The sequence below is a fragment of the Ptiloglossa arizonensis genome, chromosome 5 (genome assembly GCF_051014685.1).
Source record: "Ptiloglossa arizonensis isolate GNS036 chromosome 5, iyPtiAriz1_principal, whole genome shotgun sequence".
Taxonomy (NCBI): domain Eukaryota; kingdom Metazoa; phylum Arthropoda; class Insecta; order Hymenoptera; family Colletidae; genus Ptiloglossa; species Ptiloglossa arizonensis.
The window spans coordinates 23503044-23522207 of record NC_135052.1 but is presented as its reverse complement, the minus strand read 5'-3'; the positions used below and the strand labels follow the sequence as shown (position 1 = coordinate 23522207).

At 37.0% G+C, this 19164-nt stretch overlaps 3 protein-coding genes and 1 long non-coding RNA gene across 6 annotated transcripts; 3 read left to right on the top strand and 1 right to left on the bottom strand.

Moving 5' to 3' along the window:
- The first annotated feature begins 198 nt into the window (after positions 1–198).
- LOC143147288 (translocon-associated protein subunit gamma) lies at positions 199–1352 on the top strand. Its single transcript, XM_076312405.1, has 4 exons — positions 199–447; positions 622–749; positions 824–915; positions 985–1352. Exons 1-4 carry the CDS (start codon positions 318–320, stop codon positions 1181–1183), a joined length of 549 nt encoding a protein of 182 aa, XP_076168520.1. The 5' UTR covers positions 199–317; the 3' UTR covers positions 1184–1352.
- Positions 1353–5470: 4118 nt separating this feature from the next.
- Positions 5471–14880, top strand: Tpnci (troponin C type I). 2 transcript variants are annotated; one of them, XM_076312406.1, is made up of 6 exons: positions 5471–5667; positions 7424–7454; positions 10499–10642; positions 11500–11619; positions 12618–12749; positions 14428–14880. In XM_076312406.1, the coding sequence occupies exons 1-6, from the start codon at positions 5644–5646 to the stop codon at positions 14454–14456; spliced, it is 480 nt and encodes a 159-aa protein (XP_076168521.1). In that variant the 5' UTR covers positions 5471–5643; the 3' UTR covers positions 14457–14880. The 2 variants fall into 2 exon arrangements, with proteins under 2 accessions (XP_076168521.1, XP_076168522.1); XM_076312407.1 differs by having other exon boundaries at positions 5473–5646.
- LOC143147291 (uncharacterized) lies at positions 7462–10492 on the top strand. Its single transcript, XR_012992225.1, has 2 exons — positions 7462–8421; positions 10160–10492. It is a non-coding gene; the product is annotated as an uncharacterized LOC143147291 (long non-coding RNA).
- Positions 14881–15176: 296 nt separating the features above from the next.
- On the bottom strand, positions 15177–18962 carry LOC143147285 (NCK-interacting protein with SH3 domain). Of its 2 annotated transcripts, XR_012992224.1 has the most exons (10): positions 18703–18962; positions 18434–18618; positions 17522–18349; positions 17246–17448; positions 17071–17174; positions 16753–16971; positions 16511–16683; positions 16343–16440; positions 16115–16279; positions 15177–15911 (listed from the first exon to the last, which is right to left on the bottom strand). XR_012992224.1 is itself a non-coding variant. In XM_076312403.1 (9 exons), the coding sequence occupies exons 1-9, from the start codon at positions 18725–18727 to the stop codon at positions 16189–16191; spliced, it is 1926 nt and encodes a 641-aa protein (XP_076168518.1). In that variant the 5' UTR covers positions 18728–18962; the 3' UTR covers positions 15177–16188. The 2 variants fall into 2 exon arrangements, 1 of the variants encoding a protein (XP_076168518.1); XM_076312403.1 differs by having other exon boundaries at positions 15177–16279.
- Between the last annotated feature and the right edge of the window lie 202 nt (positions 18963–19164).

Sequence of the window (19164 nt, the reverse complement as noted above, 5' to 3'; positions counted from 1 at the left end):
AAATTCCATTGAATGTTTAAATGAAATAAAATTATATAAGATCTCTTAATTATTGCAATCAGCTTTATTATTTACGGAGCATGTAGAGATGAGTTAGTTCGTATGCTCACTGGTAGGTGGCTGTAGTTTCTCTCGGAATGTGGCGACACACTGTCGAAATGACGTTCCTACGGACACGTTGTCACACGAGCCTCCACACTGCCCATTTCTGCGCAGACGCGTCGAATCGGTAACGAGGTTTTCAATTCGCATGGAAATTGTGTGACAATTCGTTGTTTTGGTGCAAACTTGAAGTATTTGAGGAAACAACGCGAAAAATGTCAGGAAAGTCGAAAGCGTTTACCAAGGAAGAGGAGCTTCTTCTCCAGGACTTTTCGCGAAATGTATCAACTAAATCTTCAGCGTTGTTCTACGGCAACGCTTTTATCGTGTCAGCGATCCCCATCTGTGAGTACAGAAGCTAGGAAATTTAATAAATGTCACGTTTATCGTTGTTGTATTAGCGTTTGTACATCGTATGAGAAATTTCAATATATGTTTATATCATGCATTCGAGAATGAGCAAATTATTACAAAGAAAATATAGTTTTTCTGTAGTTAACCTCTGTCGTTTTATTACAGGGCTCTTCTGGAGGATTCACCTAATTGATATATACGCTAACTTGATTTCCTTCGTTTTAGTCACGTTAGCTAGTACATACGCTCTTGCACTCGCGTATAAAAATACTAAATTTGTCCTGAAACACAAGGTACTGTAAAGCAGTTATTGTCTTGTTCCACCTGCATTTTTGAATTCTTTAAGGTAAAATGTATCTTGTTGCAGATTGCAGTGAAGAGGGAGGATGCGGTAACAAAAGAAATGAGCAGAAAGTTGGCAGAAGACAAGAAGATGAGCAAAAAGGAAAAAGACGAAAGGTAATCAATGTTTTTCCCATGTTCTACGAATAAGAGTAATCAAAATGTAACATGATCAACTGTTTGTAGGATCTTGTGGAAAAAAAACGAAGTGGCAGATTACGAAGCAACAACTTTTTCGATCTTCTACAATAACGCTTTGTTTTTAGCTCTTGTAATTGTATCTTCGTTTTATATTCTGAAAACATTCACACCAGCAGTTAATTATATATTCTCCGTTGGCGTAACAAGTGCACTGTTAGCACTGTTATCGACTGGTTCTCAATAACGTATGCAGCGTGGACGTAATCATTTATTGTACTAGATGGTTCTGCTAGGCTTTGTAAATGATCTTTTGATACGAGTGAATGCGAACGTGTAATAAAAGCGTCTTTATTTATAATAATTTCAATTATCTACATCATTTAAATCCTTTGAAGTAAAAGCGGCACAATTATCGTAATGTGTTTTTATTTTCAACCAGAGTACCGCCCTGAAGAAAATGCCGTTATATGCCAAATAGATGTTCGTAGGAAAAAGTATACGCTTAGATTACGGCTACGGGTATTTTATGTTTAAGTGCGTGACAAATGATTAATCGTGTTTCACTTACCGCTTTTGTCAACGTGCCCAGAATACACGGTCGGGAAATCAACGGACTGCGCTTATTATCGAAAATTTCGCGATTAGAAAATTCATCTTTCTGGCAAAGCGGATGACTACATTAACGGAGGCAATCGTCCGCAAGTAGCTGAAAATTTTAATACGAATCAATTAAACCAGTTGTATTGCAGATGACGAATTAGAGCAAATCACAGATTGTAATGCATTATAAGCAGTCTAACACGGGCCATTCTAATGCTTTATTTGCTTGTTTAAATTGGAGCCTTGCCAGCGTATAGCTCGCCGAAGGAAAATCCCTCGCCAAATTGTATATTCTATTCCTGTGCAGTAGTGAAAATACAAACATTTACTTAAGCGATACCAAGATGTTATATAGATCGTTCTACAAACGTTTAGTGGCCACTGATGTAATTAATAAATCTCCATGGAACGCTTTCATTTAGGGTGCATTATTCTAAAAGTTATTCAAGTTAAAATAGAGCGTGGCCACGACCGGTAATAAGGAAAATCATGTTGCGGATTTTCTTATTATAAGGAATTTTCATTGGCGCAATCTTACGTGTGCATTTGGCAAGAACGTATCATTTTCCTGGTTTGATTTATATTGCCGCGTGATATTCGCATAGTCTCGACAATTTTCTTCGATTATTACGCAGGAAACTCTGAAAATTGGAGCCTACCGAAATCTCAAAATTTCCACAGGACTAAATATCCGTTAATTACTCGAGTGGCTGATAAATGGTAGTTTATAACGTTTACTGTACTGTGTGGCACTTAGACACGTGTAGTTTGGATCTTCTCCAAAAGTGTTAATCCACCTTCTCCAGACGAAGGAACCGTATTACCAGCTACTTTATTATCCGACAATGTTCCATCAGTAACAACCGCATTACCCATCCCCGATTTCAAAGGGAACGATCCAACATTTCTATATTTTAATCTTCAACTCGTATAGCGGGTGTCAATGTATGGCAATGTTCTATCTGAGACTTTGCTATTGAACATCCAGTGAAATACAGAAAAATTGAATCGTCAGTTTGATGGAACTTATTGCTTATTATCTACAATTTCGTGAGAAAGTAATCTAGTGTTAACTGATCGCTTATTGTTGCCTATAATTTCATAAGAGAATAATTGAATATTAACTTATTGCTTATTATAGTCTACAATTTCATAAAAAAATAATTGAATGTTAACTTACTGCTTATTGTATCTAGAATTTCATAAGAAAATAATTTAGTGTTAACATATTTAATGAGCGTAATTAATAATCGGTTTAATATTTTTATAGGAACATATTTCAAGAATATAATCCACGAATGTGAGAAGAGGAATGAACTAGAACCGAAAGAAAATAAACAAAACTTGATCACGCATACCATTCTACAGTCTTGGAAGAAACTAATCTAATATCATTGTACATAATACGGTCACAATATTTAGGTAAAGTGTACGTATTACCTATATTTTTTTATAGGAATCGAACCGACCTCATCGGTTAGACATCGAGTATTTCATCCTATCGGTCGAGGTTTCATATATACACGCAGTTTATGATCCCAACCAGTTTACAACGATGCATCGTGAAACTTTTATAGGTGCAATATAATTTCTTTACAGAAGCAGACTTCAAAAATACGATCCTTCAATTTGGATCAAGAACGAAACTGAACAACAAGGAGAATTTTTTACGTCAGAAGCACAAGGCATTGAGGTATGGAAGAATAATGTTTATTGTTTTCCTAGACCAGTATCCAGATTGGAAAAGTCGCTCACTGGCAACTATCCATCGAACCTCCTACATTTCTTTGCTAATCTCTGTCTTCTTCAAGTTACTTGACTTTGTTGATGAAATCTCAGATGAAAACACGGAAAAGGATGGGCTGTTGAGCGTTTCAATCTACAACGAAGTTATTCTTTTTTTTTTTATTCCTTTCAACTATTTGAAATATTTACGCCGCAGCGTTAAAACACCCGATTGTGCAACGATGTACGATTTGGATCCTTGTTGCGGAATCATCGAGAGAGGCCTTCGAGTTTACAGAGACTTCTCTCGATGATTCTTTACTTTATTACTGAAAGCAGTTAAAGGATCTTGTGTTCAAAGAATGGATCAAGAATCTAAGTCCTTATGAATCTATCAGATTCTAGGTCTTCATGGATATATCAGAGTCTAAATTCTCATGAATCTATCAGAGTTTAGGTCCTCATGAATCTATCAGAGTCTAGGTCCTCACGTATATATCAGAGTCTGTGTTCCTGTGGAACTATCAGAGTTTAGGTTCCCGTGGATATATCAAAGTCTAGATCCTCATGGATCTATCAGGGTCTAGAAAATTGAACCTTAAAAGTGACCAGAGCACCTATGTACTTAATAGAAGGATTTTGATAAAAGATAGCTTTTTAAATCATGTTTTTTCGGAAATTATATCGCGCAGATTGATTCTCGTTTAAGCACAGATTGTTTCTATTGTTTCGGTCAGCACGAAAGCTGTTCTCGGTTTCGAGTAATAAGTCCTTACATCGATTTCAACAGTGTACGCGCGTTTTACTGTCGCTTACGCTGACCACGAAATTATCATTTTCTATTTTCGTAACCGGTGCGGCGGATATCATTCTCAAAAATACGTACGCGACACAGTCGATTCAATGAACGATTCAGGAACCTCTCTAGTGAATGTAACGGTTCCAGAAGTCTAAAATTAAAACACCTTCCTTCGGATATTCGGTTGTTCATTGGTAAATACAAGAGAAGAATCTTTTAAAAACATTCCAGTCAGCCTCTTCTGATAATCTTTTCGATTATTTTCCCTTTGTTGGCTTTTTTGCCAGGTAAATAGTCTTCTACATCATTCAACCATGTCCTTTTCACTCATTTCGTATATTTATTCTTCAATATAGATTCTTGGATGTACCAAAGCAACTACTGTAACAAAGAGAGTCGTTGTTGCTTCAAACGATAACACTATCTTCTTTAAGCGCCTGGCAAGCATTGAACGCTGACAGAATTTTGTCACAAAGGTATAATATCGATTCTTAAACATTACAGTATCGTTGACTCGGACCAGAGACGTCTATCAACCGTAGAATTGTTTATACTCTACGTGACAACCAAGATCTGGAGATCAAAGGTTCTCAAGAACCTAATATCTTCTCTTTAACATCGATTCTTTGATTTTACAATTAAAATCCTAAAATGAGACCAATAGAGACTTTAGAAACAATATCTCTACGAAACCTGTATGAAGATTAGTAAATACTCTCATAATTGAATACGATTGCACTCGATGTACCTAAATGTCTCAACACCCGAAGAAGTAAATCATTGGTATCCAGATTATACCACAGAAATCTAAACCACTATCTTAGACCTCGTGAACCTACTTGAAGATCATCAAGGATCAGCTAGCTATTCAGATAATACCTCGATTATACCACAGGGATTGTACCACTATCTCAGACCTTGTGGACCTACTTGAAGATCGTCAAGAATCAGCTAGCTACTAAGATAATACCTCGATTGTACCGCAAAGGTCTAAACCACTATCTTAGACCTTGTGCACCTACTTGAAGATCGTTAAGAGTCCACTAGCTGCTTAGATAATACCTTGACACCGTCCCGTTCGAGAAAACGTTAGAAACGGCTCGTTACCATATACCACGGTGTTCGTTGCACGGGAAAATCGTTTTCTAGACGCGGATAGAGCACGGGGAGACGGTCTGGAGACGAAAACGAAAAGACGGCCCTGATTTCGAGCCTCGCGGCACCGTCTGCATCCCAGAAATAGCGGCAAGCGCCTTTCCAAAAGCTTTAAGGCCCGCTACGAGTAGCGAAGCGAAGAGAAGAGAAGAGAGGAGAGCTCAGGATTGGCTGGAGGTCGCGGGGTGCGGTCCGGGTCCGGCACGCAACCGCTATATCCTCCTATTCGAATATTACCGCGACGGTGGCTGTTGCTCGTGACAGTGCTCGACGGACAGCAAAACCTCCACCATACGTAAAACCACGACGAACACCTCGCGAATCAGTTCCTCCTGTACGCGAACTAGACGACACACCCTCCCTCCCGTATCAGTAGTATACCCAGTGTTTTAAAGTAAACGTTTTAAGTAAAAGACCGCGCCACCATGGTATGTTCTATTGATGATATCGTAAGTCGTCGCCCTGGTAAACATACACGTTTTCCTACTGTTTACTTGATACTTATTTACTGTATTTTTTTTTTTATTATTCTTTTTCTTCATTGACGTAGTCGTGCCTCGCCTCCACTCTCTGTCTTTCTGTAATCTCTTTGGCTGTCGTTTATCCTCGTGTACGGCGCGGACCTGGGTGAAAACAGATAATTCAAACGTCAGACAGGAAGTGAAATAGTAGCAATATCGAATTTCGTGGGCGATTAAAAGATTGAATCGAATTCAAAAATTTGTCCGGTCTCGCGATAAACGAATAAAGAGACGCGTTCGATGGTCGAGGAATTGGAAGTAATCTTTATCCTATCGGTAGAAGCAACTTTTACCGTTTGTTTTGTAATCATTTTATCGTGTATCTTTTGACGAAACGAACGTCGTGAAATTGACTATTCGGTGATTCGAGTTTGCAGTGAAATTACGATCTAATTTTTCGAAGGAACTCTCGTAGTTTTTTTTTTTTTAGGGGGGAAGGGTAAAATTTATAAGATTCTAAACTTATAAATTATAAGCTCCGATTCTAGCGTGATCAAGGGCACACGATACGACGAAAGATTCGTTTCGAAGCATCAAGAATACTCGAGACTTTCTCTTTTATCCTTTCATGGCAATTTACAAACGAAAACGGAGCTTGTTTCGTCACGGTACCAAATTCCATCGAAGATAAATTCAATTCACCGTGCAAAATACAAATTTTTGAAATCGATTCTCTTCGAATTGCCCCAATATTCGTTCGGTATACGTATTATCTAAAAAGAAGAAGAAAATCGGATAAGCTAGAATCGCTAATTGGAGCTGAATTGTTGAAATAAAAAACACGAAACCAAGTCTGCCGTTAAATGAAAAACGTTGTTTCACCCGTTCGCTCCAAGGAATGCCTGCATCCACTGTTCTCTGTTTCTCTCACACTTTTATTTTCCAATTTTTTTTTTCTCTCTCTTTTTCTCTCTCTCTCGCAGCAACGTCTCTTCTGGCCTGTGATTTTTGTTTCACACATTGTTTCTGATCCTTTATCGTGCACAGTGATTGCAGCCTAACCGGTGATCGAAATCGGCCGAAATCCGCGGGTGCAGATTGTTGTTCCAGAGATGCGAGGTCCTGGAAACGTGATTGTTACTTAGATGGCGAACTTTTTACAGTCGAGCCTCTTTTCTTCGCGACGGTTCGAAGTAAAAGTTTCAATTTCGACCTAGACAAGTTTGCTTCGACGCGGTTGTCCCGCGTGTCGAGTTCGAATCGTGACAAATTATCGTTTCAAATAAATCATCGAACCGACGGAAGAAAAGAAACGGCTCGACTTCCGATTGTATATACTTATATCTACGCGCGTTAAGTTCCGAGCGCAGAGCTCGGACGACACTAAAATCATTTCTCGTGAATTACCCATTCGAGTTACAAACTCACGGTGTCGGTCGTGTAACAACAACAACAACAATAATAATAATAATAATAATAATAATTGATCGTGATTGGAGAATGCACGTATTTTTTTTTAATCGATGTTAACCAATGCACGTCCACTTTTGAAGTTTCTTCGATCGATCGTCTTCATATTTATCCGTAACAAGCTCGCAGAGAAATAACAAAATTTTCGTCGATAATTCTTGGAACGTCTCCGATAACAGATGAATAATTAATAAATTAATAATCTCCGAAATTGTCGTCGTTAACGGTGCAAGAGAACGTGGAAGTCGAATTTCAATTATGTTTGTGTTCACAGGCCGACGAACTTCCCCCTGAACAAATCGCTGGTACGTAGCAGTCAGTAATTAAACATTAAAACCGACACCGGTCGATTTTCGTGTTAATTCGCGATATCGTTCGGCATCGACACGTTAAAGAAAGTTACTCGTCGAATGCAAACGGAACGGGCTAAAAAAAGATTCGCGAACCCGCCTCGTTGCTCTCCAGGATCGAATATCAACGGAGGAAGAGTTGTATCGTGTTTACCAAACGTGACTATATTTGAACTTGAGGTTCATGGAAGTGCGTACGATTAATAGGTGAAAAGTGGTAGTCGTTGCGAGCACGAGAAACTGTGAGAGTTTACAAATTAATTCGAAACCACGATTTTAGGTTATACCGCACAATATAATTTTTGAAAATCGACAGCGAAAAGTACAGAGGGAGATCGACGACCGGAATTCGTAACAATGATTATAATCGATCCGCGTTGATTAATATCCATAGAATGCACGTTACGTTTGATCGTCTTATATTTCGAAACATTAAATGTAAATGCAACGGATATAGATCCGTTGTTAATTCAACGTAGGCCAGTGTTCAGGCGTCTCGACGCGCCATTCTTGGCTTTCTGGTGTTTCAATCCCCTCGACGTTCGTCGAAAGCGAGCGGTATCGTGTTTACTGGACGCAAACTAAATTTAGTTCTCACTCTTTCTCGCTCGACGCTTCCCTTTCGGCTTCCTGACCCTTCCATCAACGTAAACCTCGTTTAATCGTTCCGGAAGATCTCGCGGCGTTACGGGCTCAACTATCTTTAGTCCCTCGATCGTCTTACGTTCGTCCTCGTCACGAAACTCGCGAAACAGAGAAGAGAGCAGCTTTGTTACCACTGCCAGGGTGTAATTTCAGAAGAGAAAAAGTCCATGGTCGATCACGGGAACGTGCTGTATCCGTCCACAGGCAGGAAATTATACTTGGTCGATGGTTCCTCGAGTTGCAAAAAGGGAGAAGAAAATTTTCCTTTGGTCATGAGGTGATCCATAGTTGCATGTTGGTAACGCGAGTTAATCTGTAACGATAGGAAACAATGTTGTACAAACATTAGAGATCTGCTCAATTTTCAAAGATAGATATAGATAACAATTTTTCTACCAACATTGATGAAGCAGTCTTACACGGGACACGAACGAAATGGCACAGATTTAGAGCCCTTAGAGAAAGTATTATAGTAATCGAGTTAAAAATGCATGGTCGAGATAAAAAAAAAATAACCCTGCCTAGAATTAACCTAGCCTTTCTTTTGACACGGTTTAGCAAACATCTTTCATTGAACACCTTCTGCACCATACTTCGTGTTATCATTTCAATCTCGAACCATTAGACTCGCAAAAACTAAATTATTTACTTCTTCGCGTCTCAAGAGTCCTCTTTAAATAATCACTAAGTAAAAAGTAACATTCGAACAGTTCGTGTAACCCAATAACTCATTCGCAAACAGAATTGACAAATTATATATAAATGCTGCGCAATTTACTTCGAAAGAAAAAACTGTCGATGAAATTAATAAAATGAAAAATTCCACGGTTTTTCAAAATTATGAAAAGATAATACTCCTCGAGCTCGAATATCGTGATAAAAATTAATAATACGAATACAAAATAATTACGTTCGTTAAAACGATTTGAAACAGAAATATTTATAAAATGCTCTAGAGAGTGTTCGATACACCGCTCGCTCGGTGATAAGTTGAAAAATTCGCACGCTTTTTGATTCGAAAGAGTGGAAACCTCCGTGGACCGTTAAACGCGAGAAAAAAAAAATTAAAATAGAGCGAGGAACGTGCGAGCCGGATAAGTTATCTCCACTTCTACAAGCTGCGTTCCCAGAGTTTATTTGTGCATCGATTCGATCGAGGGCAGCCAGCGGGTGGCTATGTATAGCTACGGAACCGAGTTAGCGCGTATCGCGTGACGATTCGATCGCGAGAATCGGATTGGTAAAAATAGAGGAAGGATTCTCCAGAGGGAAGCGACTCAACGATCGAAAAATAGAAGCCCGTTGCGCGTGTCTCGCTGATTCCGAAAAACGCGACACGAGTTTCATCCAGCCGCTGATCGAGATGATCGGTCTACGATGACCTTAGCTGCATTAGAAAATAAACGACAAGAAACAAACGCAACGACCATTCGTGGTCAACGAATTGAACCACCTGGTCGTTATCGTACAGCTTGGATGAAAATCGTAACGCTTACAATCATTGGAGAATCACTCTGTGAACGAGTAACTGTACACGTAACGGAGCAAGACGAATTGAACCCTCGAAACGATTTATTATTCGTCACCTAAGTTCGTTACCAAAATGTCTAAGCGAATTTGGCACTTTCACACTTTGTTCACGGTCCGACTAATTTGTGTAGCTTGATTTATGGCAGACTCGGTTACAAAATATTACATTCTTGGACGTGTTCAATTGTTTTCGAATCATCGTGTACCTTAGCTTGCTCTAGACATTGATCGGAATTCAAATATTTTTTTATCGAGTACAGAGTCGATCTTTCCCTCACGAATTGTTCGGGAACGCTGTGCTACGATCGTTTTCGTATATACGTTGAATAATTCCTCTCTATCGTTCCGTGTACAGTGTTCTACATTTTTTCGCGGATCAACGTATACGTTACCGCGTAAATTACCGTAAAATTTCATCGCGCGGATCGCCGTCGGTCGACGACGATAAATAAACGTTCTAACTAGTATGAACGATGGTGCATCAGGCCAACTGAGCTCCGAGCCAGAATCGCGGGGGTACGGAAGGGCATTAACATCGGATTCTAAATCTGAACCGTATCGTCGAGAGCTCTCAACCCGACGTGCCGACGAAAGTGAAACCGAGTTTCGTTCCCAGTGATTCTTCTATCTTCGTCCAGATCCTTACGAGTCCGGATACAGTTGTCTGCGACGACCGAAGACGGCTGGAAAAAATTAATACGTTGATTGTTGTTCAAGTAGCGCCCGATAAAAGGCGATACGTTATTTGAGAACTTTTATGTATCTTTCCGAATGAAAACGATCGTCCCTCGAAGTTCTCGAAAAACGTAATGATTTATTTCCAGTCCTTCGCAAAGCGTTCGACAGCTTCGACAGGGAGAAGAGCGGGAGCATCCCCACCGACATGGTGGCCGACATTCTCAGACTGATGGGTCAGCCTTTCAACAAGAAGATCCTGGATGAGTTGATCGAGGAAGTTGATGCTGACAGTAAGTAGTGCGAGTCAAATACTGGTCGGACAAAACTGCAACACTGCAACAAATTTGTTTCCAGTTGTGGGATACACGAGAGAATCGACAATCTTCACTCCTACGTACCTCATTGTTGTTTACAATACTTGTTTTAAAAAAACTGTACCTCTTTTAGTGGAGACTTCGATGCACTTGCTTGGAAATTTTCAAACGAATAAAGAAAATGTCTTAAGATAGGCTTGAAAATGATGAAAGTCTTGGGCATTTAATCGAGACCATTAAAAACTGTAGAATTGTATCATTCATTATTAATCAGTATTCTATACAGAATTTTATTTTTGTATTCTTTGAAATCTTCCACATGTTTGCCTTTTTACAGAAAAACGCTTAAGACAATCGAGTTATTCAAGATTTTCAACGCTTAGATGCATTCAAAGCTTTCTACTTGAAAACATTTTAGGATGCCTTTGAACCTTTACCCTTAATTCTAGATATTTCGAGATAAAGTCGTAGCATTCTTGATGCAAATTAATAATGTTTCTTGAGACTAAAATACAAGAATTTGTGTATGTTTTACATTATGTATATAACAGAACATTGATATGATATACATTTTTATATTATACTCTATACTTAAATAAACATGAATTAATTTAAGAGCAGATTCAGAGTACGAATGTGATAACAATAACTCGCAAAATGTTTGTACTATTTTTCCTGGTTTTTAATTTACAATTATTTTGTAAACTTAATCAAAGGTCTACCGGAGTGTTACGATTCTTTTTGAACTAGACCTAAAACGCAGACTTAATCTAACCTCCAATAGAACAAAAATAAACATCGATTCGTTAACAGAATTCATCACCGATTTCTAGAATCCGGACGCCTTGAATTCGAAGAGTTCGTCACATTGGCCGCAAAGTTCATCGTAGAAGAAGATGCTGAAGCCCTTGAGAAGGAACTCCGAGAAGCATTCAGACTGTATGACAAAGAAGGTAAATTTTTAAATGTTTCGTTTATTTGACAACTCTTTATCAATTTTCCTTTCTATTGTTCTCAATATTTCTTGAATCTCGACCAAAATGCAAGTCGGTACAAATTTCTCATCCAGTACCTATAACGCATCGAAAAAGTAACTGAAACTTAGAAATCGTACATCGAAAAACTACAAACCATGTTCGTTCTTAACAGTATTCTCGATGCTGCGTTTTTACAAAGCCTAAGAAAAACGAAAAATTATTTCCCCGATGTTTCAGTTTCTTCTTTTATTTTTACCGGTCATCGATATAAAATCCCGCAGCTATTGTCGTCCATGATAAACTGGACAACAAGGCGGCGAAAAAACAAAGCGAAACAAGAACGAAGAAAGACGTATACCGTTCGGACCGGAATAGCTCCAGTTCTCGGAATACGTAGTAAAAGCACCGACGACGTCTCGTTTCGCATGGGAATGAAAGCTGACCGAATTCGAGCAGTCTCGCAACCCACGAACCAAGATGGGCCACAGGCCAAGAATCGGTCGCGTTTCGTCACGATGCCTCCATGAATTACGATTAAGCCAAAGAGTTTCGGACGTGTATTAATACGCTCGTTCTGCCCGGTCGAAATGTCCCCCTGTCCCCCCTGCTCCTCCCGATTCGATTTATAAATCATGTTACGCGATCGAGCGGTAATTAAATCTCGAAGGAACCGGTCCCATAAGTAATGCGAATTTTATTATATTTCTCAAACATGGCATGTACGATTAATGAGCAATTATTATTCGTTTGCAGCTACTTTTATTTAGCTGTAACTCCTATTATCCCTCTTTTCAATTTATATATTTTTCTGAGGTTTTGATAAACACCTATAGATTATGGATTTGAATTTAGTTTTCAACATGTATGGCTCTTTGAGAATAACAAATTTTAACGTTTTTCAGCGAATTACTTATAGAATGATCCCGTATATTTAATGCAATGATCTATGTGTATCAAAACTATTTTTTTCACAGGAAATGGCTACATCCCAACTACCTGTTTGCGCGAAATTCTGAGAGAACTCGACGACCAACTTACGGACGAGGAATTGGACATCATGATCGAAGAAATTGACTCTGATGGATCTGGTACCGTTGACTTTGATGGTAAGTATTTCCTTAAAATGTTACTATTACTTATTGCAGGTTATAATGTAAACACATAGACATGTGTTTATAAATAACGATTGGTATCTCATTACTATCCTCTGTTCCAATAATTCAAAAGGTCCATTCAATGAAGATTAAAAACTGCAGTTGAATGCATTGAATAGTTTCAGTCTAATGATTACATTAGTTCTTCTATTTCTCATATCATTATTCTTTGGACACTAAGCAGACTATATTTATTTCATTTCTATAAGCAATTTCAGTTTATTGGAAGTATTATTATTACTTCTCTCATTGCAAAACTCAAGTGTAAGCAATGCAATAAATAACATTACTATTTGTTATCATGCTGGAGAGTCAGCCATACTGTCCAAGCATCGTTTCAAACGATACACGTCGAACATTTGAGTGTATTTATATGTGATCGATGGATCGAGATCGCCACTGTTATGCTTTGCTATTTACGTGTTTACTTAAAAAATAAACTCGAGTTTTCATAACTCCAAACTTTCGTATTTGTTGAATTATGATTTACAAATTTTTTGAAACGATTAACACGTTTTTGCTATTTGCTTTATCCTCTTCTCTTTGTAAACGTCAATTATACACTTCATCGTGGAATAGAGACTAAACTTCTTATGTCTTGTATACACCTACAATTTATGAAGTAACAAGAATCATCATTATTTTCTCTTGTCATAAGAATCATAAAATCTATTATATCTACTTGTAATGTATAAAGTAATAACAGTCCCTGTTACCATTATTTTTGGAATCTTCTTGTCACTGAATCACGCGGGTGTCCAAGTTTTCCGTGTGCGCAAAATATTTGACTTTCTAGCGATTATGCAAGCTACCACCCGCGTCTCGTTCCAACTTCGATATACGAGTCTTGGCATTTCTCCGTTCCGGTCTGCTTCCTCAATGCCGAACAACCTGCAAACTGCTCCGCGTATCAACATTAATTTATCCTCTGTGTAACGTTGCCAATATCAGCAAGATATACGAATTGGTAAATAATATCTCAGATGCATCCACAGTGCCGCAAATATAATTATTTTCTTCATTTTGTTTTGGAGAGCTTAACGTTAAACTTGTTACTCTTTGACGTACCGTATTTTAAGCAATGCAGTAGGATTATGAGCCTTCATTATTTATGAATACTTTAGACACTTAGGATAATACTTTGGACAACCAGTTTGATTCTCAATGAACATTTAGCTAAAACTGAGAAGAAAAGAGAAGTTAACAGACAAAAAAGGAAGTGATAATTTTTTTAAATACATTACTCTGCTTAACCAACTAAACCAACTTACTAAATACTTTGTAAATATTCTGCTGAATATACAGAAACTTTCTGTATTTGAGGTATCTGATTTATTCTTTAGAATTTCAATTTGATATTTGACTTTTACTTTGGAAGTTTATATTATATTGGATTATGATTCATTCTATAGATATAAAATCCTTCATTATTATGAACACTACAGTTCAATTCCATTATCTATTCTTTAGAATCTAGTACTTTGTTTATTCTTCAGAATCAATTGTTTGTTTTATTCTACAAGCATAGATTTCCTTAATTATTTGGAAGAATCCAGCTTAGTTCTTCCATTATCAAAACTCATTGCTCGAGGAAAGTGCAGTATTAAAAAACTAAAGCTCTTTGTTTCAGAATTCATGGAGATGATGACTGGAGAATAAACGTCCTGACTGGTGATACAGCACACCAACTCAAAGACAATATATGTGCGACGGTCACGTTACTTCAAACTAATTATCTGCGTGTTTCTAAAAGCAAAAAAAAAAAAAATAATATACAATGCACGAGAACAGTGTTTCAAAAGCGTACAAAGGTCTTCTCTTAACGTCATGACGCGTCTCCGGTTCTTCAGAGACAAGTTCGTCGGATCTCGAGACGGCTTCAGAATGGCTTCAATGTCTCTACAATGGCCTCGCACCAGATTTTCCTCCTGTTTAACGAGTGCCGCAAATTAACCGTTTCGTACGCGAATCGTAATTAATTATAAAGTAACGAAATCACATGTTCCATACTCTTGCAATCACGCCTGCTAAGTTTTCCATGGACAGTATTTATTGTTGTTAATAAAATACCATTGAAAAGACATCACTGTTGTTTCATTTTCTGGAGATAACTGAATCAATGATTCTAGGTAAATAAAACAAAAAAAAGAGCTTTCTACATCACATTGAAAAATAAACCTCAAAGTTTAGATTCAATGTGGATTATTTTATATTCAGAGTGCATTATTCTACATAAAAATATTATGATATTACTGTTTAATCAATGATTCAAGAATCAATTGTTAGAAGTCATTTAAGAGAAAAGCTTCATTAAGTATTAATTTAGTTGTGACAGTTTTATTATGATAAGGTTTATCTTCCCTATTTCTTTAGGATAAATAAGGGACTCTGCAAGTTATTCACCTAAACTTTTTTTTATTTCATTTAACATTTGATTTATAATCACAATAATTTGAGATTCCTTTGTAATTGACATATCAATAGTTGCAAACGTAACGTGGTACAATACTTTTAAAAAAATAGAGTTGCTAGCAATAGACTAGAAAGTTTGATAACTATATGTAATAGTGGCACTAATAAACTTTGAAATTTCAATGCGACGTGAATTCGCGAAATTCGAGAATTCTATGCCGCGATTGCGAAAGCTCGCGAAACGAATTGTTTACGTTACTCGAATTATATATACGCTAAATATATCGCTATCGTGAAAGTGTCGATCATAAATTAGGAAATAATGTATGACTTAGAATACTATACGGACACGCAAAGGCGTGGACTAGACTATGGTTTATAGGTGAGAAGAGACCATACTTAGGACTAAATTCATCATTTTTCCAATGAAGAATCTTTTGCCCTTATAGAGAGAACTTTTACGTATTCGAATTCATCTTTAAATAGCATATTAGAACAAAACTGTACTCTGCGATTTTATCCATGCAGGCAGACTACTTAATTTCATTACTGCTAAATTCCTTTCATCTATTAGAGAAATGGGAATGACTATGTACTTTGATGGTCCTCATGCTTAGAATGAGAAAGAGTTTCTCTTTACTATATATATACAATAATTTTTTAAACGCTAGTTAATTAGTGTCTTTAACTTTTCCTTTTTATCTAGAATAAATAGTAACATTTACTATAAAGATTAAAGCAGGGAAAAATATAATCTTTATGCGTTTAAAGATTCTGCAAATCGTGTGCGTTCTCGATAATTACATTAGCTGTGCAAAATATATGCAAAATAGAAGTTAGAAAAATAAAGAAGATTTCTGATCAGTAACTTGGTTCTTCGTCGTTTTTTTGTGTTACGTACATACCGAAGTCTTGTTTATACAAGAGTCTGTAAATCGTCCTCCTCCAAGTCTTTGTTATCGGAGGGCGAAAATAAATGTCACATCTTAAATAAATGTGGAAATTCATTGCCAATCTCGCGTACCGATTGTTGATCTTCTTGGCTCTCTCCAGTCTCTTCACAAAATATTCTGTAAAATGAAATTTACCTTTTATTGTGACAATCACCGTTACGTGTTGTAATTAATACAGACCTTGTAAAGCATTTCAATAAATCTTCCGAACGATATCTGTGTTCGTTGTAACTGGAAGTGCGAAGCACTCTACGACACAACTCTAAATATTGTCTGCGCTATAAAAATTATCACTGTGTATCAATCATATGAGGCTAAAAGTGAACCCTTTTTATTGTATCTTAGTACCTTATCGCCGGGAAACATGTCGTATAGCTGCCGCAATATAATATCAATTAGAACCTTTACATCATTTGTATAAAAAAGACTTGCTGTGACATCGTTATTGAACAGGTCAATAAATAGTTTCAACACGGAATGTGGCGGTGGCGGTTCGTGATCGAATATTCGCACAGGATCCTCTGTGTCATATAGCATAAGTTTATTGAAGTCTGTACTTTGCTCTTATGTGCTTTCAGAAAGCTGCTTACCTTCTCTATTGAACAGAAACAATATTTTCTCGGTAAAAATTTTCGCCACAGTTCTTTCCTTCAAAGCGTTCAAAACTATATTTTCTGAATTTGTGAATTGTAAATTGTAGGACAATATCAAATTTACAAACAAATCAGGAATTTGATCTTCTAAATCCATGTCAGGTGGATTCTCTATTAAATCCAGAATGAACGCTATAAAGTCTGGGCCTAGTTGTTCTGTAACGAAATTTACAATAAGAGACATTGCAACAAGTAAAAAGAATACCGCGATAATGAAATAAACTAACAAACGTAACGCAAACCTACTTTACTCACCCAAATGCGTAACTGGCATGGGTTCACCCATTGAAAAAATCATAGTAAGCAATAATGAAGAATAATTTAATTTTGTCACATTTCTAGGATTACTCCTCATATCTCTATTTAAAGATACATTTCAGATTGTTAATCGAACATTACATATATTTGTTTAGAATTTGCTTAATATTACCTTGCTAGTTCCATGGGTAATACACTGTTCAACATTATGGTCAAAATCACAGAATCTAGACTACACATTACTCCAAAGGATTGTAATAGCAATTGCCTAATAGTCCACCTTGGCTCCATCTGATAATACTGTATTAGTACATTAACCCCATTGTACTGATCCTGTTGCAAAATATACCTAGATACATTTGCATCTGCATTTGTCTACAAAATTGATAAATTAGTTGTACATTTAAGCATAAAGCACTTCGTTTTTCAAAAATAGTGTATAATGTACCAAAATAGAGGTAAGTTCCTTTATATAATCCACAATAATAGATTCATCTTCATAAAGCATCCAATTTCTTTGTTGCGAATCTTCCTTGCAAGAAGTAAGCTCTGTAAAAATTACTTTCAATCTATTAGCATCATATGTTTCTTCTATACTCATTTGTGACACTGTAAATGGTGTTTCCAGCTGGTGCAACAATGCATCAAAATAATGACCAACATTTTTGGGTAACAATTGTTGCAACCCAGAAACAACTACCATGACTGCTACTTTGGACATCTCATAACTTAATTGAGTATTTCTACGCACTTGGTCGAGTAATTGATAAGCTGTATGGGAATTAATTTCACAAGCTTTATTCTTTATAGGTGAACTAGTTGGTGTTTGTCGTGTGCTGCTATGAGAAGGACTTTTATGAACTTCAGACTGAATTTTTTGAGTGTCAGAGGAAGATTGACGTGGTAAAGATTGTCTTCTTTGGTCGCTTACAGAGGAACGCTGACACTGAGGAACAACTGGTTCTTCTTTATCGGTATTAGCTTGCAATGTTGTTTGAGCTGTCATATAAGATGTGTTACTCTGAGTAGAGGTAACAGCTCCCTCTTGTGCATTATGAACAGATATTTCTTTGCTTGGCGTAGTATTGCCAAAATCTGGAGGCATAGGAGCTTGCTTCTTAGTCTTTTTATTAGATTCTGCCTGTCTCTTTTTCTCTATTAATCTCAGGAGAAGATCCTGCTTGTCCAGCTGTAATGATCCAGTTTGCTTTTTGGTCTGTACCTTTACATTCTCAATACAATCCTCCAAAAATTCAATCAATATTTGAGAAGGTATCTGAAAATTATTTGATTTTGTAAGATCATTGATTATTTATTGAAATGTACAAAAAAAACATTTTCATTTGCCTTTCTCATGTACCTTCACAGTGGTAACATAATTAGAGGGAATATATCCAATAAGTCCATCTCTATTGACCACCTGCCACCAATTCCTTTGCTTAGTATTGGTTTGATATAAAATAAAATAATCGCCCTCTTGGAAACTAAGGGTTTTTGCGAACGTGGCCTTGAAATCGTAGAGAGCCTTAAGCATTTCATAGTTCTCTACGTGTACAAAACGAGAACGTTAAAAAAAGGGCATTTACGAGATGTAGATTTCGACAGAAGATTGATCGATCACCGACTCACCTAACCTCATAGAATTGTCACCCATGATCGCGAACTGAAAGGGAGAGTGATTTTCGTTCTCGAGGAGACAACGCCCAGGTGAGAAGTAAACGGGCGGAGAACTGCTTACCACCGCTCACTAATTTCACTTTCATTCGTGTTCGACATTATTTTTCTGCAGTGTCCTTTTTTGTCAGCCTACTATATAGATGAATTCGAGAGGCCCTCTATAACGCAAGATTGACGTAGGCCAAATACTACTGGATAACAGTGGCAACCGCATAAGAAATTTTTAACGCATGGGCAGATTCAAGTTTTCTGTATAGCTATAATTTCACACTTATTTAAATATATCGAGTTTTCTCGAAAAAAAGGGCCGTAAAGTTTTTTCGTATCGATAAGTGATAAACTAAAACAATATTTCAATATAAACAAAATACAGATACAGATTGAATAAAAAATCAAATATAAAATAAATACAAA

Excerpts from the sequence above, each read along its gene's own strand:
- LOC143147285 (XM_076312403.1), bottom strand. The coding sequence starts at position 18,727 with ATGGGTGACAATTCTATGAGGTTAG. Across the intron at positions 18,350-18,433 it reads ATTATGTTACCACTGTGAAG|ATACCTTCTCAAATATTGAT; the intron begins GTACATGAGAAA and ends AATAATTTTCAG. Across the intron at positions 16,972-17,070 it reads CATGCCAGTTACGCATTTGG|AACAACTAGGCCCAGACTTT; the intron begins GTGAGTAAAGTA and ends ATTTCGTTACAG.
- Tpnci (XM_076312406.1), top strand. The coding sequence starts at position 5,644 with ATGGTATGTTCTATTGATGATATC. Across the intron at positions 10,643-11,499 it reads CGAGGAAGTTGATGCTGACA|AATCCGGACGCCTTGAATTC; the intron begins GTAAGTAGTGCG and ends ACCGATTTCTAG. Across the intron at positions 12,750-14,427 it reads TGGTACCGTTGACTTTGATG|AATTCATGGAGATGATGACT; the intron begins GTAAGTATTTCC and ends TCTTTGTTTCAG.
- LOC143147288 (XM_076312405.1), top strand. The coding sequence starts at position 318 with ATGTCAGGAAAGTCGAAAGCGTTTACCAAGGAAGAGGAGCTTCTTCTC. Across the intron at positions 750-823 it reads AATTTGTCCTGAAACACAAG|ATTGCAGTGAAGAGGGAGGA; the intron begins GTACTGTAAAGC and ends ATCTTGTTGCAG. Across the intron at positions 916-984 it reads AAAAAGGAAAAAGACGAAAG|GATCTTGTGGAAAAAAAACG; the intron begins GTAATCAATGTT and ends AACTGTTTGTAG.